Source organism: Lithobates pipiens, unplaced genomic scaffold (genome assembly GCF_037356315.1).
Source record: "Lithobates pipiens isolate NorthernLeopardFrog02 unplaced genomic scaffold, aLitPip1_a1.2 Scaffold_25, whole genome shotgun sequence".
Classification (NCBI taxonomy): domain Eukaryota; kingdom Metazoa; phylum Chordata; class Amphibia; order Anura; family Ranidae; genus Lithobates; species Lithobates pipiens.
In genome coordinates this window covers 227298774-227318479 of record NW_027507787.1, presented here as the reverse complement: position 1 = coordinate 227318479, position 19706 = coordinate 227298774, and the positions used below count along the sequence as shown (strand labels likewise).

Below are 19706 nucleotides of genomic sequence, written 5' to 3'. Positions count from 1 at the left end.
TCCTCCACTCCACCTTCTATCATGCCATCCTCACGTTTTTCTGGGAAAAGGCAGGCTTTCATGGGCCAAATGTTCGAGCGTAACGGTTGCCCAACGGTTGACCGCTGGCTTGTCAGAACTGATAGCCCGCCAACTACTGCCATATAAACTGGTGGACTCGGAGGCCTTTCGAAAATTTGTGGCCATTGGAACACCACAATGGAAGGTCCCAGGAAGGAAGTATTTCTCACAGAAGGGCATCCAAGAGCTATATGGCCATGTTCAGCAGCAAGTGAATGTATCTCTGGCACACAGTGTCGGTGCCAAGATACATCTGACCACAGACACGTAGTCTAGTGAACACAGGCAGGGAAAGTATATAACCTTTACTGCCCACTGGGTGAACCTTCTGATGGCCGTCAAGCATGTAACCCGTGGCACTCGTGTAGATTTGGTTTTACCGCCACGGATTGCATGCAGGCCTGCCTCTTCTTCTCCTCCTCCTACTCCATCCTCCCTCTCCTCCTTGGCTGACTCCTCCTTTTCCGCTGCTAGCATCTCTTCCGCTGTGCCGCCCAAGATCCCCAGAACTTATTTGACATGCCAGGTGAGACGTTGCCATGCTGTGTTGCATCTGTTGTGCCTGGAAGCCAAGAGCCACACTGGCCCTGCACTCCTTTCAGTTTTGCGTTCACAGGCAGATCAGTGGCTAACACCGCTCAATTTGACAGTTGGTAAAGTGGTGTGTGACAACTGTGCCAATCTGCTTAGCGCATTGAAACAGGGCAAAATTACACACGTGCCATGCATGACACACGTCTTAAACTTGGTCATGCAGCGATTCGTTGTCAAGTACCCTGGGGTCCAGGACATTTTGCGGCCGGCAAGGAAAATCTCGGCCCATTTCAGAAGATCTTACATGGCCATGGCTCGCCTTGCTGACATTCAGCAGCGACACAATCTGCCGGTCAGATGTCTTATTTGTGATTGCCCGACGCGATGGAACTCAACCTTCTATATGCTTGATAACGTTTCTGCTGGAGCAGCCTAACGACTACCTGTACGAACTCTGCGCCAGAACAGGTTCTGGGAGCTTGGTTTTTTTCACCGCGCCAGTGGCTGCTCATGCAGACTTCTGCGGCCATTTGATGAGATCACCAAACTGGTCAGTCACAAGCCATGGCGCCATCAGTGACATCGTACCTTATGCCTTCTTTATGTGCATTGTGTCGTGTCATTGATCAAGCCATGGAGGAGCAGGAAGATGAGGAAGTCGCAATGCTGGATGAATTCCCGGGGGGGCTACTCTATCTGAGACAAGTCAACAACAGGAGTGTCATGGTTATTCAGTGATCTTCCTGTTTGCTTACCTCCCCTCATGTGTTCAGACTAAGAGGCCAGCCACTTCCACCTGGTGGTTTTTATAACCTCTCCTCTAAGCATGGCTCCACCCCAGGCCCTATCAGGGAACCCTATATTAACCTGTGCACTGCTAGCCAACCCTGCTGATCAACCATTGTGTGTTAGCTTCCTGTTACCTGCCGTGTGCTCTTATGTTGTTCCGTTACCAACTTTGGCATGTCTTTGACTATCCCTGTTTGCCTGTGATCCTGACCTTTTGGCGTATCCCTGACTATTCCCGTCTGCTTGTGGCCCCGACCTTGGCTTTGTCCCTCACCATCCCTATCCTCCTGTTGCCTACTGTGGGTGTGAGCTGGGGGACCCTGGGGGTCACGACCTGAAGCCAGTTGCAGCCAAGTCCATCCTCACCACTCGAGGCTCTGGTGAACACCTGCTGGCTCTTAGACTCCGCGCCCCAGGGAATCTTACGCTCTAACCCCAGTGGGACCTGTCTCCCGTCCGCAGCAGTCAGCCGTAGGGTTCACAACCTTGCGGTGCACTCCTGATCCCTATGGTGTGCATCTGTCACCTTGCCTAAAGGTGACCTGACAAGGAGTCTGAAGAGGAGTCAAAGGAGGATGGTGGTGGGGCAGATGAGGAGGAGCAAGAAGAGCATGCTTTAAACCTTTCTGGGATCCCTGTTGTTGTCCGTGGATGGGGGGGGGAGAATGACATTATGCTGGATGATGAGCAGGAGCCAGGCCACCACACCACTTCCAGTTTAGTGCAAATGGGGGCCTTCAAGCTCCAGTGTTTTTACAAGGACCCCCGTATAAAAAGCATAAAGGTCAAGGACCAGTACTGGGTGGCAACGTACTTAGACCTCCGGTACAAACACAAGATGGCAGAAATGTTACCACCATCACAGAGGGCTGTCAGAATGGAGCACTTCTAGGTCTTGCTTAGAGAAATGCTGCATTCTGCTTTTGCATGCACTGGCAGAGGAATTCCCACTCCCAGAGAAAGAGTTGCGGGTACCAATCCAACAGCGCCTGCAAGAAGAGGGCGGTTTGAAGATGTGTTGGTCACTTCTGATATGAGATCATTCTTTCAGCCGACCCATCGACAGGTGTCATCCAGATCCAGCATCAGGGAACGCCTAGACCGTCAGGTGTCGGGTTAACGGCCGATGTGGACGCTCTGAGAAGTGATGAACCCCTGGACTACTGTGTGGGCAGGCTTGACCTCTGGCCGGAGCTTGCACAATTTGCAATGGAACTGTTGGCTTGCCCCTCGTCCAGTGTCCTGTCTGAAAGGATGTTCAGCGCAGCAGGGGGGATTGTGACCGATAAGCGTACGCGTCTAGCTCACGACAGTGTTGACTACCTCACATTTATAAAAATGAATGAGGCATGGATCTCGGAGGAATTCAACACATGTGACCAGTAGACCATGTATATGTCTATAAACAATTTATTTAATCAAGCTCACAGACCTTGTTTCTACATTTGGCTTACTTCCTTGTACAAAAAAAGCACACCGTACTATATGGCTGTACCCTCCTGTTTGAAGAGGTTGGTGTCATATTTTTGGGTCCCGCATTGAGTTGCTGGTGTCAGTGCTCTCTTTACGGTGTTGGTGTGGTGTCAGTGTGCTCTAGCTCGGTGCTGGTGTTGTGTCAGTGCTCTCTAGCTCGGTGCTGGTGTCAGTGCTCTCTAGCAAGGTGCTAGTGTCAGTGCTCTCTAGCTCGGTGCTGGTGTCAATGCTCTCTAGCTCGGTGCTGGTGTCAATGCTCTCTAGCTCGGTGCTGGTGTCAGTGCTCTCTAGCTCTGTGCTGGTGTCAGTGCTTTCTATCTCGGTGCTGGTGTCAGTGCTCAGTGAGGGAGATAGCAGCGGAGAAGCCAATCAGCAGGCAGTGCCAGCACCATGGCTGAGGATCAGCACTGGACTGGCACCTCCGGAACACCGCAGTGGAGCCCAGCATAGGTGGGGGTAAGGGCCGGGCAGAGGGAGGGGTCAGGGGCTCAAGCACAGGTTGGCACACTGGGACACTGGCACAGGACTGTGCTGCCCTGACTGTGGCACTGATCATCTCCTGCACCCCCTTCATAGCCTGGCACGACCTTGTCTCTCCCCCATGGCCTTCATGCGCTCCTGAATTGACAAAGATAAAAAAGAATGCTTGTCGTTGTCGATCTCAGATTAACTTAATACTTAATACTCCACTCTACTACACCAGCACCATGATAGAGAGCACTGACACCGCACCAGCACCATGATAGAGAGCACTGGCCCCAGCACCGTGATAGAGAGCACTGACCCCAGCACCGTGATAGAGAGCACTGACCCCAGCACCGTGATAGAGAGCACTGACACCAGCACCGAGATAGAGAGCACTGACACCAGCACCGAGATAGAGAGCACTGACACCAGCACCGAGATAGAGAGCACTGACACCAGTACCGAGATAGAGAGCACTGACAACAGCACCGAGATAGAGAGCACTGACACACGCACCGTGATAGAGTGCACTGACACCAGCACCGTGATAGAGAGCACTGACACCAGCACCGTGATAGAGAGCACTGACACCAGCACAGTGATAGAGAGCACTGACACCAGCACCAAGATAGAGCACCTCTTCCTCTGCCTGTCATTTTTTAAATGACCCTGTGACCAAAGTCTCTAGAGAAGTGCAGTATGTATGTGGAAGAAGGTATATAACACCCCGCTTCAATCTGTCGTTTTGGGGGGACACTGGTCTATCACACCAGTTATAATACTTTTTTCTAATTACGTTTGTCACTCTTTGCAGTATCGCTGCAGAACCGCTCAGCAGTCACAATGCTGCACAGTGGAAATACACTATACTATGCTTTCTATATTTGAAAGTATTCTATACGTGTATTACACCCCTATATACTGCACACCAAATTGTACACCTATACCAGTCCTTAAAAGGACGTTTGTGAACCTAATAGTAGTTAGCTAGTGAATTACAGACCCTGCTCCAAACAGCAAACTCTATCCCTAAACTGAGAACAGACAGCTGCAGAATCGGTCACTTCAGCACTGCAGTGCACTATAATATGCTTTCTATATTTGAAAGAAAGTATATTATAAGTGTATTACAATCCTATATACTGTACACCTATACCAGTTGTTAAAAGGACGTTTGTGGACCTAATAGTAGCTAGCTAGTAGCTAGTGAATTACAGACTGTCCCTGCTCCAAACACCAAACTGTCCCTACACTGAGAAAAGACAGGTGCAAAATCAGGCAGCACTGCAGTGCTTTCTAAAAGAAAGTATATTATAAATACTAAATAAATAATAATAATAAAATACTTTCAAATATAGAAAGCATAGTATAGTGCGTGTATTACACCCCTATATACTGCACACCAAATAGTACACCTATAACAGTCCTTAAAAGGACGTTTGTGGACCTAATAGTAGCTAGCTAGTGAATTACAGACTGTCCCTGCTCCAAACAGCAAACTCTATCCCTACACTGAGAAAAGACAGCTGCAAAATCGGTCAGCACTGCAGTGCACTATAATATGCTTTCTGTATTTGAAAGAAAGTATATTAGAAATGTATTACAACCCTATATACTGTACACCTATATCAGTCCTTAAAAGGACTTTTGTGAACCTAATAGTAATAGCTAGTGATTACAGACTGACTGTCCCTGCTCCACACAGCATCCTTTCCCGGCACTGACAAAAGACAGAATGTAAAATGGCCACCAGATAAGGTCTATTTAAAAGGTAGGGGGTATGTCCATGTGCTGAAATGTCTCAATTGGCAGTCCTGTACCCCATCACGGATGTGTCATGGGTCAAAGTTCTTCACAATGTAAACGAAAATGTCCTCTGCGAACAGCGCCAGAAGTCCGCTGGTTTGGCGAATCGCGAACTAGCAAAGTTCGCCGCGAACAGACTGCCGGCCGAACCGCAAGGCCATCTCTATTGACAAATGCCTATCACTGCTATTGTAGGATGAGCTACAGCACCTGCCAAAGAAAGAGAGGTTTTCAATAAAGTCTCCAACCTCTTATCCACTGGATCCCTGAACATCTGAACGATAGACTTTTAGTCACACAGGAGATAGCAGCGCCAACTACTGGCACACTCCACTTTTTGGTGAATTTCTCTTCCATGGGAGCGAAAGTGCAGAGAACTTATTAGGAGGAAGAAAATGCTCATCTGGGTGATCCCAATCCTCATGTATAAGCTTTTCCAACAAAGGATGGACCGGAAAGGCATGCAGAGTCTGCGGAGGTCTTAGAAAATGCAAGGAAGAAACGGGCCTTCCAGCTGACTCGGTAAAGGCCAACTTAAATGCAGAATGCGCCATCTCTTTAAGGGATTGCACTAGCAATTTTTCAGAATGCGAGGCTGAAAAGGGTTCCTCTACAGTTGAGTCCTCAGAAGGGGAGTCATCAGTCTGTTCCTGTTCCCAATACCCTGACGGTGACTCATCCTCCTCCTCATAAACTGCTGTTCCCCTGCTAGAGGGCCCGGGATGGGAGAGGGAGATCTACTGTGCTTCTGCCACTCTGGGAAGAAGATGCGATTAATGCAGCTAACCTTTCTTCTAACCCCCCAGGGCTGAAGAATAAACTTCTTCAGTAACAGACAGGGGCTGGTGGGTTTGGAGCAGCTGCAGCACCTGACAGTCCCGATGACTCACCCTGGCCTGCCACATCTGTTTTTTTCAGGGGAGGATGGCACCATGGAGGTATGACCAGGATCCTCAGAGCCTGATGGTGATGCCTTTGGAGCCCTCTTTGGAGGTTTTGTGCCTGAATTCCTAGAAGGCATAGTCCTAAGCACAAAAGCAGAGGTACTAATAAAACACACATCCACTGCTGAGCTATAGTCCAGCAAAAAAATGCTGCTATCAAAGTTAAGCCTGATGCTAAGCAAAATGTGTCTGTGGGAATGCCTCCGTCAGCCAGATGCCTTGAAAACAGAGGCTTTAATAGACTGGGACGCCCTGTGCTGAGCAAAGCAACATGGACTCTGAAGCACGGATTGGCCGCCGCACCAAGCCACGCCCCCTTGCCCTCCTCGGAACGCTTCTTCTGACTTAAAACAGAATTCCCACGCACACATACCAGTGGCGAGACTCATGATCCCAGAGGGGGGGAGAACAAGAGCCACTTGCCGCCAAGGATCGAAAGCCCCAGGGGAGGAAACCACATGCCACAGTACTTTGTGGGGCAGCCACGGGGGCTTCAAGAGCAGGCCTCTGATGTTATGGGGACACCCCAGCAATCCACCCCTGAACAATATCCCAGTGGCTGCGACCATTCAGGAGGAAGCCAGCTAACAAGCCAGTTGTACACAGAGCAATATACTGAAAAGGTATGGATCAGATATGCTTTTACAACCTCTAGCGGCAATTTGACGGCATGACAACATCTGCTCAAAGAAGAAACCATTAGCGAACTAAGTTCCTTAGGAATCTTCACTTACCTCTCCCGCTGCAGGATTCTGCTAGAAATCAGACAGAACCAATCTTTACCCATAACAGCGGGCTGAGTCAAAAGACCTTCAAGGACCCTTTTAAAATAGGGGTTCCACTCCCCTGGACCTGTATAGCACCCTTCCAGAAAAAAACTTTGGTATCTGATGCATAACCAAAGAACTGGGTTTCAGGGTCCAGCTCTCCAAGAGAGGCATTACAGGCAAAACCTTGTTCTTCTTCATCGAGGCCCAGGTAACATCCACTTTGAATGGATCTGGTTGCATAGCTTGCATGATCCAGTAAGGGTCCTTCCAGCAGAACTCTTCATAGCACATTTTTAACCGTGACCAACACCTTAGACACTGATGAATAAAATGGAGGTACTCCCAGTATGGGAGGGGTTATATAGGGGAGGGGAATTTCTGTCTTGGGTGTGCCAGTGTCTATCACCTGAAGGTGGCCTATAACTAACATAGTTATTACTATGGCAGCTCTGTGCCCCATGATGTACGAAAAAGAAAAGACCATATTACAGAGTAAAGTAATATTCAAGCATACGGCAAAAGCAGAGTAGACCCAGAGACATTATCAACAACATGAATATAAGCACATAGCAGAAGGTCCAGATAGATATAACTATTGATTGGATACTTTTAGTTATTGTGTCTATTTAAATTGTCATTGTTTCTACTTAATTTTTTTTTTTTAATTTTGGGCAGACTCTGTTCTTACAAAGGTTAAGACCCACTGCCCTAGGAGATCTTGTATACTGTACTGCCTCACTGGCAGCGGCGTATCCAGGGTATGGCACATATGGCAAATGCCATGGGCATCATATGAAGGGGCGCTTGTGAGTGGCTGGGCAAAAAGCAGTGTCGCCAACGCCAACTGCGGCTGCCTGTATTTTTTGGCAGTTTCCAGAGCGGCCCGATCCGCTACTGTATTTGGCCAGCGGGCGGGGCCGCCCAGCCATGAGGATGGACTTGACAGAGGCTGAGCTGGCGACTCGCTACTACTGGTGGCAAGGCGAGTGATGTCATCTCATGGCACATCCCGCCAGGCACCCCAGAATTTAAAAACAGTCATCAGGAGCAGAAGTAGGCTAGCTGTGCATGTGGAACGGAGGGGCCCTCGTAGTGGTCTGTGGTTTTTCTGACGATCCAGAGAATCGGGGACAACATGACAGCCCAGCCCAGGCATCCACAGCACAAACGTATCATCCCAGCGTGGGCAGGCACACCTTAAAGGTAATAAATAGAGGAGTTGATGGAAGCAGGAGGGCTGGATCATGGAGGAAGGAGGGATGGTGGAATGGTGACAGGAGGGATGGATCATGGAGGATGGTGACAAGAGGGATGGATCATGGAGGCAGGAGGAATGGATCATGGAGGGATGGTGTGATGGTGACAGGAGGGATGGATCATGGAGAAAGGAGGGATGGTGACAGGAGGGATGGATCATGGAGAATGGTGACAGGAGGGATGAATCAGTGAGGCAGGAGGAATGGATCATGGAGGGATGGTGGGATGGGGACAGGAGGGATGGATCATGGAGGGATGGATCATGGAGGGATGGTGACGGGAGAGATAGATCATGGAGGGATGGTGTGATGGTGACAGGAGGGATGGATCATAGAGGGATGGTGTGATGATGATGGGATGGATGGATCATGGCGGGATGGTGTGATGGTGACAGAAGGGATGGATCATGGAGGAAGAAGGGATGGATCATGGAGGAAGGAGGGATGGGTCATGGAGGAAGGAGGAATGGATCATGGAGGAAGGAGGAATGGATCATGGAGGAAGGAGGAATGGATCATGGAGGAAGGAGGAATGGTGGGATGGTGACAGGAGGGATGGATCATGGAGGGATGGTGTGATGGTGACGGGAGGGATAGATCATAGAGGGATGGTGTGATGTGACGGGAGGGATGGATCATGGAGGGATGGTGTGATGGTGACAGGAGGGATGTATCATGGAGGAAGGAGGGATGGATCATGGAGGAAGGAGGTATGGTGTGATGGTGACGGGAGGGATGGATCATGGAGGGATGGTGTGATGGTGACAGGAGGGATGGATCATGGAGGAAGGAGGGATGGTGGGATGGATCATGGAGAGATGGTGTGATGGTGACGGGAGGGATGGATTATAGAGGGATGGTGTGATGGTGGCAGGAGGGATGTATCATAAAGGGATGGTGTGATAGTGACGGGAGAGTTGGATCATGGAGGGATGGTGTGATGGTGACGGGAGGTATGGATCATGGAGGGATGGTGTGATGGTGACAGGAGGGATGGATCATGGAGGCAGGAGGGATGGTGTGATGGAGGAATGATGTAATGGAGGCAGGAGTAATGGATCATGGAGGTAGGAGGGATTGTGTGATGGAGGATCAAAGAAAGGCAAGGTACTTGGTGATGGTCTCGGAGGCAGTGGCACTCCCCCACAACAAAGAACATCAGGACACTACACTACTGTGGGGGGTGAATTGGGCAGAGGAGGATATACTACTACAGTACTGCGGGGGTGAATGTTTTGACAGCAGCGCAGTTTCAGTGTTTGCCATAGGCGCCATTTTCACTAGATACGCCTCTGCTCACTGGCACCTCCATTGGATATTAAGGCCTCATGCACAAAGATGATTAAGCCTGTGTATCATAAAATTGCAGTGTTTTTGGGTGCTCGGGAGGTGCAGGTGCCCCAGAATTCCCATGTTTAGGGCATACATTCCTGACATTCTTATGGCATTAAATGTGAGCAACACTCAGAACAGCATACAGCCTAAGGCCTAAGGTTTAGTAGAAAAAAATATTCCTACCGTCAACGGGCATAACCTCCAGAACACACTTTTCAGGCGTCTTAATTACTGCACTTGTAAATATTTTTAACTGCATTTCCTGAAAGAAGAGTGGAAACAATTTTATTTTAATGTATGAAAACTGCACTCATGGGAACATTTCTTGTTGCCTGTAGCAACCAGTAACCAGAATGAATCAGAATGAAACTTTGGACACTTTTCATAATTAACCACTTCAATACCAGGCACTTACACCCCCTTCCTGCCCAAGCCAATTTTCAGCGCCGTTGTTGTTTAAATGACAATTGCGCGGTCATGCTACACTGTACCCAAACAGAATTTTTATCATTTTGTTCCCACAAATAGAGCTTTCTATTTGATCACATCTGCGGTTTTTATTTTTTGCTAAACAAATAAAAAAAGACCGAAAATTTAAATTATTTTTTTCTTTTGTTTCTGTTATAGAATTTTTAAAATAAGTAAATTTTCTCCTTCACTGATGGGCACTGATGGACACTGGTAGGCGGCACTGATGGGTGGAACTGATATGCAGCATTGATGGGCATTGATAGGCGGCACTAATGGGCACTCATAGGTGGCACTGGTGGGCACTGAAAGGCTGCACTGGTGGGTACTTATGGGTGGCACTGAAAGGCAGCACTGATGGGAACTGATACGTGACACTGATGGGCACAGATTGGCACTGATAGGCATCCCTGGTGGCACTGGCATGCATTGTGGATGGGCACAGATTGGCAGCTGCCTGGGCATTGATTGGCAGCTGCCTGGGCACTGATTGGCATATCCCTGGTGGTCTAGGGTGGCATATCTGGTGGTCCAGTGTGGGTGGCCATCCCTGGTGGTCCTGGCGGCATCCTGGTGGTCCTGGGTGGGCATCTGAGGGGGGCTGCATTGATAAAAAATCAGTACAGACCCCCCTGTCAGGAGAGAAGATGATCGGCTCTGCTCTACTCGCATCTGTCAGATGAGAATGAGGAAAAGCCGATCAACAGCTCTTCCTGTTTACATTGTGATCAGCCATGATTTGACACAGCTGATCACATGGTAAAGAGCCTCCCTCAGAGGCTCTTTACCGAGATTACCGACATTGGTGTAGCTGTGTGTCAGACTGACACGCCACACCACCAATCACAGCGGCTGTTATCCTTCCGTTATTTCATTTCGATGCAACTTTCAGATTTCCTTTCAAATTTGGTTGTTGTTGAATGTAATGAATACCAATTTATCCAAAGTTACGAATAATCCAAAATAACGAATGCCGCATCTAAACAAATGGAACGTGATGAATTAATAATAATAAATAACAATATTAAAAGGTTTTTATTATTATTATTTATTATTAATTAGTTCCATTTGTTTAGATGCGACTAATTTCCTTTCAAATTTGGCTGTTAGTGAGGCTGTTAGTGAACGTAATGAATACAAATTTATAAAATTTTTAAAATCCGAAGTTCATAAATTCTGAAATTCTAAATTTCAAAAATCTGAAATAACCAACTAATAATAACTTAACTATTATTAACTATTAAATTATAGGAATTGGGATTTCCTTTAAAATTTGGCTGTTAGTGAACGACATTCTGAAAGATCAAAACAAACGAAAATTAGAAAAAAATAAAAAATAACTAACTAATAATAACTAACTAATAAATTATAGGTATTGGGATTTTCGTTATTTTGTTTAGATGTGACTTTCGAATTTCCTTTCAAACGTGTCTGTTTTTTTTAATAATCAAACTTTATTTTTATTACAAATCAATTATGCAAACTCATATTTTCATAGTTTTCATAAGAAGAGTTGGGAACACTTCAGCTACTCCGTGCTCTTGTGAATAATTATCACTTTAAGTCCCAAAAAAAAAAAATTCCAGAGTGAAAACATGTAAGAGGCTTCTAAGAGCCACTGTCTGAACAACTACAAAAAAAAAATTAAAAGTGGAAAAATAAAATAAAAATAAGAGGCTTCTAAGAGCCACACTATCTGCAAACACTGTCTGAACAATTAAAAAAACAAAAAAACACCCTTCCTATAGTGTGGTGTAAGAGGCTTCTAAAGGCCACATTATCACCAAACCCTTATTAATTTACTAGTTACACAAAACTGAAAAAGATAAACAAGGAGTGCAAAATATTCCTAAAAAAAAACACAATGTCCTCAAGCCCCACATAACTAATTATAACAAAAAAAAAACTCCAAAAGTGTAGGAGGCTTCTAATAGCCAACTATCATCCCCCCCCCGACTACTGTGCTTATCACATCCATCCCCAATATCTAATATTATGTGTTCACATTTCCCCCTATTTAAAAGTGAGTTCTTTAGCCACCTCTCTCATCCCAAACCCCTCATCCTACCCCTTATCCTACCACCACTATGCTTCCCCTTTGGGGATATTAACAGAACCTTCCACGGATATCCGTACACTCACGCTCCCATACACCTGTGTATTAAAAAAAAGGGAAGATGGAGAGGGAAGGAAAAAAAAAGAAAAATCCGGGTCAGTATTCTACATTATCAGCTTCTATAGCAACTTCCAAGAGCACTTATATAGAGGGCATAAAAGTCGTATCGCACATTGCACCCGCCTGTTCCATTCCACTGTTCTCTCTACCTATCTCTGGGGCGTAATGCTCCCAGCCTGCCCATATCTTTTCAAATTTATCCTGCTGGTCTTTAGCTGCATACACCCATCATTCCACTTCTATTATTGAGTTGGCCTCTCTCTTCCAGTCCAACAAAGAGGGATAGAGAGTCTGTTTCCAGAACCTCGGTATTAATAATTTAGCTGCATTCAGTAAAAGTGGTGGAATACTTTTTCTATAAGCTTTAATAGATCCGGGGGGCCCCATGAAATAAAAAATATAAAGGTGTAAATTCCATGGGTCTAAGAGTTAATTTCTCAATCCTTGGGGCAACTGCCTCCCAGAATGGCTTAATCCTGGGGCACGTCTACCACAGGTGTAAAAATGAGCGGTCCTACTCGCATCCCGTCCAACAACGTGCAATCTGCTGTCGGGTACATCTGCGCCAATTTAACTGGGGTCTTATACCACCTGGCCATAAATATATATGCCATTTCTTGTGCATGAGAACTTATAGATGTAGAATAAGTTGACTTAATAATTTTTATAATTTGTGCAATGTAAATACCTGCTTTAGTTCTCTTTCCCATTCTCTGATAAAATAAGAGACGGTAGTATGTATTTTGGCCACTAATGATCAGTCTGTACATTTGTGATAATAAATGTCTAGCATCTGATAAGTGTACTCACTGGGTTTCAAATGTGGTAAGTGAGTCTAAAGGCCTTAGTAAGGGTTTTAATTTATTGAAAAAACCCACCATTTGATGGTATCGCCAACCCACTGTGGTTATGTTTCCCAGGGCTAACACCAACTCTGGAAGAGGTGATAAGCTTCCATACGGGGCAAATTTGGCACATGTATCCCCATCTTGCTCCATGCACCCAGAAATCCCACCTCCTTCCCCAGTGGAAACCAAGAGAACCCCTCCAGTGGAGCCAAGGGGGATATCTACGGGCATATTTACCTATTTTATTCAATTTATCCCATATTAATAAAGAGTTCTGGGTTAGGGGGGATGTCCATTTTGAAAGACCCATAAGATACGCTTGGGAACCAAGGGGCACCCGTCAGGTTCCTCCTTGCCATTGTCTTCTCTAAGAGAACCCATATTTTATTTGAGGAGTCATGACACCAGTTCAAGATACGGACTAAAGACACGGCCCCGTAATACAAGGCTACATCTGGTAGCCCCATTCCCCCTTCTAATTTGTTTCTATGTAAGATATCAGAAACCAGTCTTGGCTGTCTGTCGTTCCATACAAAAGCTACAAAGGCCTTCCGTAATTGTTTAAAAATGGTCTGTGGCAGTATAATCGGTACTGTATGCAGGATATATATTTTTCTGAGTAAAATACTAATTTTAATGGCACTCACTCTTCCAAACCATGTTAGATACTGGCCCTTCCATTTCTGCATATCCTCCATTATCCCTGTCAATCCCTAGTAATGTCTTGAATATCAATTTTTTTTGGCTGTTAGTGAACGCAATGAATATTAATTTATCCAAAGTTACGAATTATCCAAAATAATGAATGCCGCATCTAAACCAATAGAAAGTAATAAATTAATAATTATAAATAATAATAAAAAGTTTTTATTATTTATTTTTATTAATTCGTTATGTTCACTAACAGCTAAATTTGAAACAAAATTATTTTGCCTATAATTTAATAGTTAGCAATAGTTATTATTAGTTAGTAATAGTTATTATTAGTTAGTTCATTATTTTTTGGGATTTTCGTTCATATTTTTGGACTTTCGTTCTTTTGAATTTTCCAATTTTCATTCTTATTTTTGGATTTTCGAACTTCGGATTTTCTTTCTTTAGAATTTTCGGAAAAAAACGTTATCGGGTTTTCAATAATTTTAATATTTCCGAATTAACGAATTTGTTGAATTTCATCGAAAACTAATTTGGAACAAAACAAATTGCACATGTCTAGCAGAAATCGTCCCATGTAACAAAAAACTCCACGTAACAGGACCTCATTTGTTCATAGTGTTCCAGAGCTGTTCTCTCACATCTATTTCTGTGAATGCTTTATATCAGCCTTTTTCAACAAGGGTGCCTTGGCAAAATACCTAAAAATTAAGTTTCTTATGTATGGATGTTGCTGCATTATGTATAACTATTAGAATTGTTTTTTACATTTTAGAATGGGGTGTCTCGAGACTGTCCATAATTTTAAAGGGTGCTTTGACTGAAAACAGGTTGAGAAACACGGCTTTATACAAATAAAAATACATTATTCTTTCAGTTGATGGGAAAGAGGAGATAATCTGGGCTCAATCCTATACCATGATAAAGCAAAAGACTGGGAAATGTCATAGGTTACAGCTTAGAAGTATATTCCCCTATATTCTACCCAAACCCCAAGTGCAATTTTTTAGTACTTTTTGTGCAGCCCTTAGAATCCAAAAGTAAGTAATGGGAGCACTGATTCATAAAGGGTCTGTAATATTAGTAATCTCTCGCAGTCTTTTAGGGTCTCTGACTGATTGATGCTTTTGAACTATGGTGTTGGAGAAGACTCTTGAAAGTCCCATGGACGGCAAGAAGATCAAATCAGTCAATCCTGAAGAAAATCAACCCTGAATATTCACTGAAAGGACAGATCCTGAAGCTGAAATCGAATACTTTGTCCAGCTGATGCGAATAGACTCACTGGAAAATACCCTGATGCTGGGAAACATGGAAGGAAAAAGGAGAAGAGGATGACAGAAAACAAGATGGATAGATAGCATCATCGAAACAATGAACATGAAGTTAAGCAAGCTCCGGAAAGTAGTGTAGGATGGAAAAGCCTGGTGCGCTATGGTCCATGAGGTCACGAAGAGTTGGACATGACTAAACGACTGATCAACAAATACTATGATATCATACCTTTAATAGGCTGTATACATCAAGAGAACGTTTGGTCCTCACAGCAGAATTCTTTACATAATAACAGTTTCCCTTCTCCCGGATTCGATAGTCATGGTCCCCAGAATCCAAATAAGGAAACAGATCGTAAATCTGAAAAAAATGGGAATTTACAGAGGTTATAAGAAATAAATAATGTACATACAAGACTGTGGCATATGTGAGCTAGTGGCCGCGAAAAGGGTTAAAAATCGCCGGCAATACGCCGCAATAGCGACGTTTTGCCGGCGGGATTACAGCGCTGCCCCATTGATTTCAATGGGGAGCAGCGGTGGAGGAGCGGTAAACACACCGCTCCTTCACCGCTCCAAAGAAGCTGCTGGCAGGACTTTTTTCTGACGTCCTGCCAGCGCACTGCTGTAGTGTGAAAGCCCTCGGGGCTTTCACACTACAAACAATGGTGCAGCTTCTTTAGGGCGTTTTGCAGGCGCTATTTCTAATGCTATAGCGCCTGCAAAACGCCCTGGTGTGAAAGGGGTTTTAAGCCACTCCCACCGTTAGGCGCAATATAGCCATGCTCATGACACATGCATTGCAGGGCACCTTTCCTTTATTGTGCCCCAGGTCTTTCACAGCTCTAGTCAAACCACTGGTATTTCCCAACATCTGCTACATAACTAATAATCCTGTAGGATGCAAGACAACAGGTAAGGGGTTCTTAACGCCTCTTTACCCTTTCTCCAAGATAATGGGACCCTTTACTATATAAGAACAGGAGGGTTATACATTAACCCCTACCCACATTATGGCATTTACTCCAGTGTATTTGGAATTGATTCCACATTTTGAGGAACTCTCTTAAAAACCCTCCTCAAGCAGAAATAAATATGGCAGCATGCTGCTCCTTGCAATGGAGATACCGGCCTGCACGTCTGATGTGCAGGGTTAAAAACATTTTCTAGCAGTGCTGCTGTACATGGCAAAAATAGTGCAATACTAATGTTTCTATTTGCTCGAGCAAGTGAATAGCTAACGTTAAAGTGCATGTACAGCCAAAACATTACTTTTAGTTTTAGGTTGCATGAGAAGGGTTAGAACCCATGTCACATTTTCATTGCTGTCCCACTGGGAAGATTCAACAATTTTATTTGTCCTGTTGTAAAAAAAAATACAGATATTACCAAAACAGGAAGCCTTCCAATAGAGAAGTTTAAGAAGGTAATTCCCTTAAATTTGTAGGCATTTACTTTCACTACCTGTTCTGTCTCCCTGACAGGAAGTGAAAAATCTCCACAGCAGACCACAAGCAGCAAAAAATAAGCCCCCCCCCAACACACTACACCACCTCCCCAGCTCGCATGTACTGTGTGGGTCACTGGACCAATAGCAATAGGTTTCTGCCAGGTCCGTCACCCCCTCATAGGCACGTGACCACATGTCAAGGCCCTAATTGGCCAATTTTACATTGTCCTTAGGGCGCAGTGCTCTATGCCCTCCCACCCTGCAATGCCAGTAAATCGGCATTGGCCATTCAGAGAGACGCCACTCTCTTCATAACTGACAGGTCAGCCGAGCCAGTGAGGCAGTGGGGAGCAGTGACGGAGTGTTGGGGTGGGAGAAGTGCCTCTGGCTGGACACGTGTCTTAACCCATCATGTGACTACCACTGTCAGAGAGACATATAGGAAGAGAGGAAGGGCAGGGGGGCATGTGACCAGTGCCGGGCATGAAGATATTTAAAACCTTCACATACTGTGTCCTGCACATCCGAACATTAAAGTGGTTTTAAACCTCAGACATGAAATATGACCAAATCATATCCCTCTAAAGTGTGTCTCAATTAGGAGCACAATGTGTCATTTCTGTCTGCTGCTTTGTTCCTCTGCTATCAGCATGAATCACTTATGATAAGTTTCAGGTGGGGAGGAGTCTGCCATGCGGCCTCAGGTGCCTGAAAGCTACAACCCAGGGTTCCCATGCAAGGTGACTGACGGGAGGAAGTCTATGGATCTGGTCTGATATCACTGTTATAGAGTCCCGCTTGAAAGTTGGAAAGAGGCTACCAGCTGTCCCTGGACATTTTGTGAGTAGAGACCCCTGAAGGGCTCCCGGATACTGTGTGTGTTGCTACAATCTTCCTCTGGTCCTAGAAGTCAGCATATTGGGTTTGAGAGTTAAAGTGCACACTGGCTAGAAGAGTCTTGAAGACTTAAGTCCACTGACACAGTCCACTGAATCTCTTCTGTTACAGAGAGACTTGTTCTTTCATACAGACGCTGTATGGTTCAGCAAATAATCTGCTCCACAGTTCTACAGAAGGAGAGCTGTCCTCGCTTTTGCATAGTTCATTTGGAGTATCCCTTCTTCTAGTAATTCAAACAAAAAACAAACCCCCTGGTCATTGGAGACAATGCACGGAAGAGTGAGTGCTCCTGGCTGTGTGAAAATACCATGTAACTGACTGCAGGATAATCAGTGGGAGGCCCAGGGAAGTCTAAATTCAGCAACCCCCATGGGGGCAGTGCTACAAATGTATTTGGGTAAAGTGCTGCACGAGTAACTGTCACTCAAATTATCAGAGCATAAAAAAACGTTCTGGAAATAAAAGGTTATTTTAGACTGGTACTCAAGTGGTAAAACAGAGCCCAAGTTCTAGTCTGGTAAATGAAGCAATGATCGTTACAGTGGTCAGTTCACCTCAGATCTGCAGTCACACACCTGCACTATGAAGCTGCTCTTCTGATCTGTCAACACTCATTTCCAGGTTTCCCTTACACAGCAGTATACCTGTGCCTATCCACACTGCTGAAACAATGTCCATCAAATTAAGCCTTTCATGCAGTTGCCCTGCTGACATACGTCCTTTGCTGCTCACGTCAGAGTCTGGTAACTCTTCCAGCAGTGACGATTGATGCTAAATACTTAAGGGGGATTAGGAGGGGCGGGAAACTAACATCACCCCCTGGGGGAAAATGGACGGGAGACCACCGCTAGCCCCCTAACCCCCACATGGAAGACAGACAGCAAAGTTCCGCAAGCGACCCCCCAAACCCCCCTCTGACATTAGATCAATACGAGAATGCAGCGGCAATCCATCGCCGCCCCTGCAAGAGACTGACCTTAACTTAGGAGGCAGGGGGAAGGAAGAGCCGGCCTGTTGCTTCTCCTCCCAGCTGAACAGGAATTGTGTCTGATTGGGTCTCAGGACCCACTTCCTGATTGGCTGGGAAGAGAATCAGGAAGACAATAGCGAATATTAATTTGTTATTGTCACATAACTGGGTGGACTCAGGGCGCAGTGCTCTGCGCCCCGAGCACACCCTTTTTGAAGCCAATTAAAGCTTCAGGCTCTAATCATGTGCTTAAAAAAAACAACCCTGTTGGAATTCAAGCGTCTGGTGCCCTGCATGTAAATTAGGGGCCGGGCGCATGGATCAGGGGGCTGCCACTGTCTTATGCCCTGTACACACGGTCAGAAATTCAGACGGAAAAGGTCAGATTGGATTATGTTGTCAGAAAATCCGATCGTGTGTGAGCTCTATCGGACTTTTTCTGTCGGAAATTCCGATGGAAAAAGTTTGAAAGCTGGATCTAAAATTTTCCAACAACAAAATCCGATCGGACTATTTCCGATCATTTGTAGAGAATTCCGACAGACACAGTGCCACGCATGCTCAGATTAAATTACAAGACCAAAGCTATTAACTACTAGCCTCTACATAGTCCTGTCGTACACAACGAACGTCACCTCATTCCGTATGACAACCGTGTGTATGCAACACAAGTTTCGGCCAAAATCCGATGGATTTTGTGGTCGGAATGTCTGACCATGTGTACAGGGCATAACAGTATGACCGAACATAACTGATGGACACGTCTAATCCACTACTATAGCTCCTCTATTTTTTCCAGTGCCTTTAAAAGGTCTTACTGGGTAAGTCCTCAACATCCCGCAGGACAAGAGGTCCTAAGGACCTCCTTGTTTCTGTATATAAATAACATCTCCATCAGTGACAAGGAAGGTTTCCAGACCCTGTCACAATTTTAGGACCCCCGAATACTCCTGTCAAATGTTTCTGGAGTAATACACAAAGAACACACTAGCGACCAACTGGCTTACTTTTTCATTAGTCAGCTCAGCTTCGGGTTTCATTAGCACCACACTCTTGTCCACCACCCTAAGACCACAGAGGGAGCCAGGAGCAGCCTGAACCCGAAGAGACACATCTGATCCTGGGAGGACCTCATCAGGGGAGAACCCAACAGATACCTGGGGATTAAAAAGTAGGATAAAGAAAACTATGTAAATGTCAAAGCTGGAGACAATAATAAAAATAACACCACATACATTGACCTTCATAGAGGAATTTAGAAAAGTACGAGCAGCTCTTATATTAGTTCTTAAATCAATAAAAGTGGTATCACTCTAAATTCAGCGCTGCATTAATAAATCATACAATAAAATTATAAGGCAGAAAATACTGCACTTACACAATAGTGTTAAACTGGAGCAATAATAATAAAATAAAGAAAACATTATAAGGGAGATCAACTGGATAGAACAATCCACCCCCATTGGCGATATTATGTAGGATAGGGTAAGGCTTAGGGTAAAGGGGGGTGGAAAGAGATGGGGTTAGGGCACCC

The 19706-nt window shown here is 45.3% G+C and overlaps 1 protein-coding gene across 1 annotated transcript in view; it reads right to left on the bottom strand.

The window, feature by feature from the left end:
* The window catches only part of LOC143930931 (alpha-2-macroglobulin-like protein 1), a 281168-nt gene that overhangs the window by 164595 nt on the left and 96867 nt on the right, over positions 1–19706 (bottom strand). Inside the window, exons 15-17 of the mRNA XM_077455621.1 lie at positions 19180–19329; positions 15082–15213; positions 9616–9694 (exon numbers count right to left, since the gene is read on the bottom strand). Of these exons, the coding sequence (XP_077311747.1) occupies positions 9616–9694; positions 15082–15213; positions 19180–19329 (361 nt within the window). The remainder of the gene's footprint in view (positions 1–9615; positions 9695–15081; positions 15214–19179; positions 19330–19706) is intronic.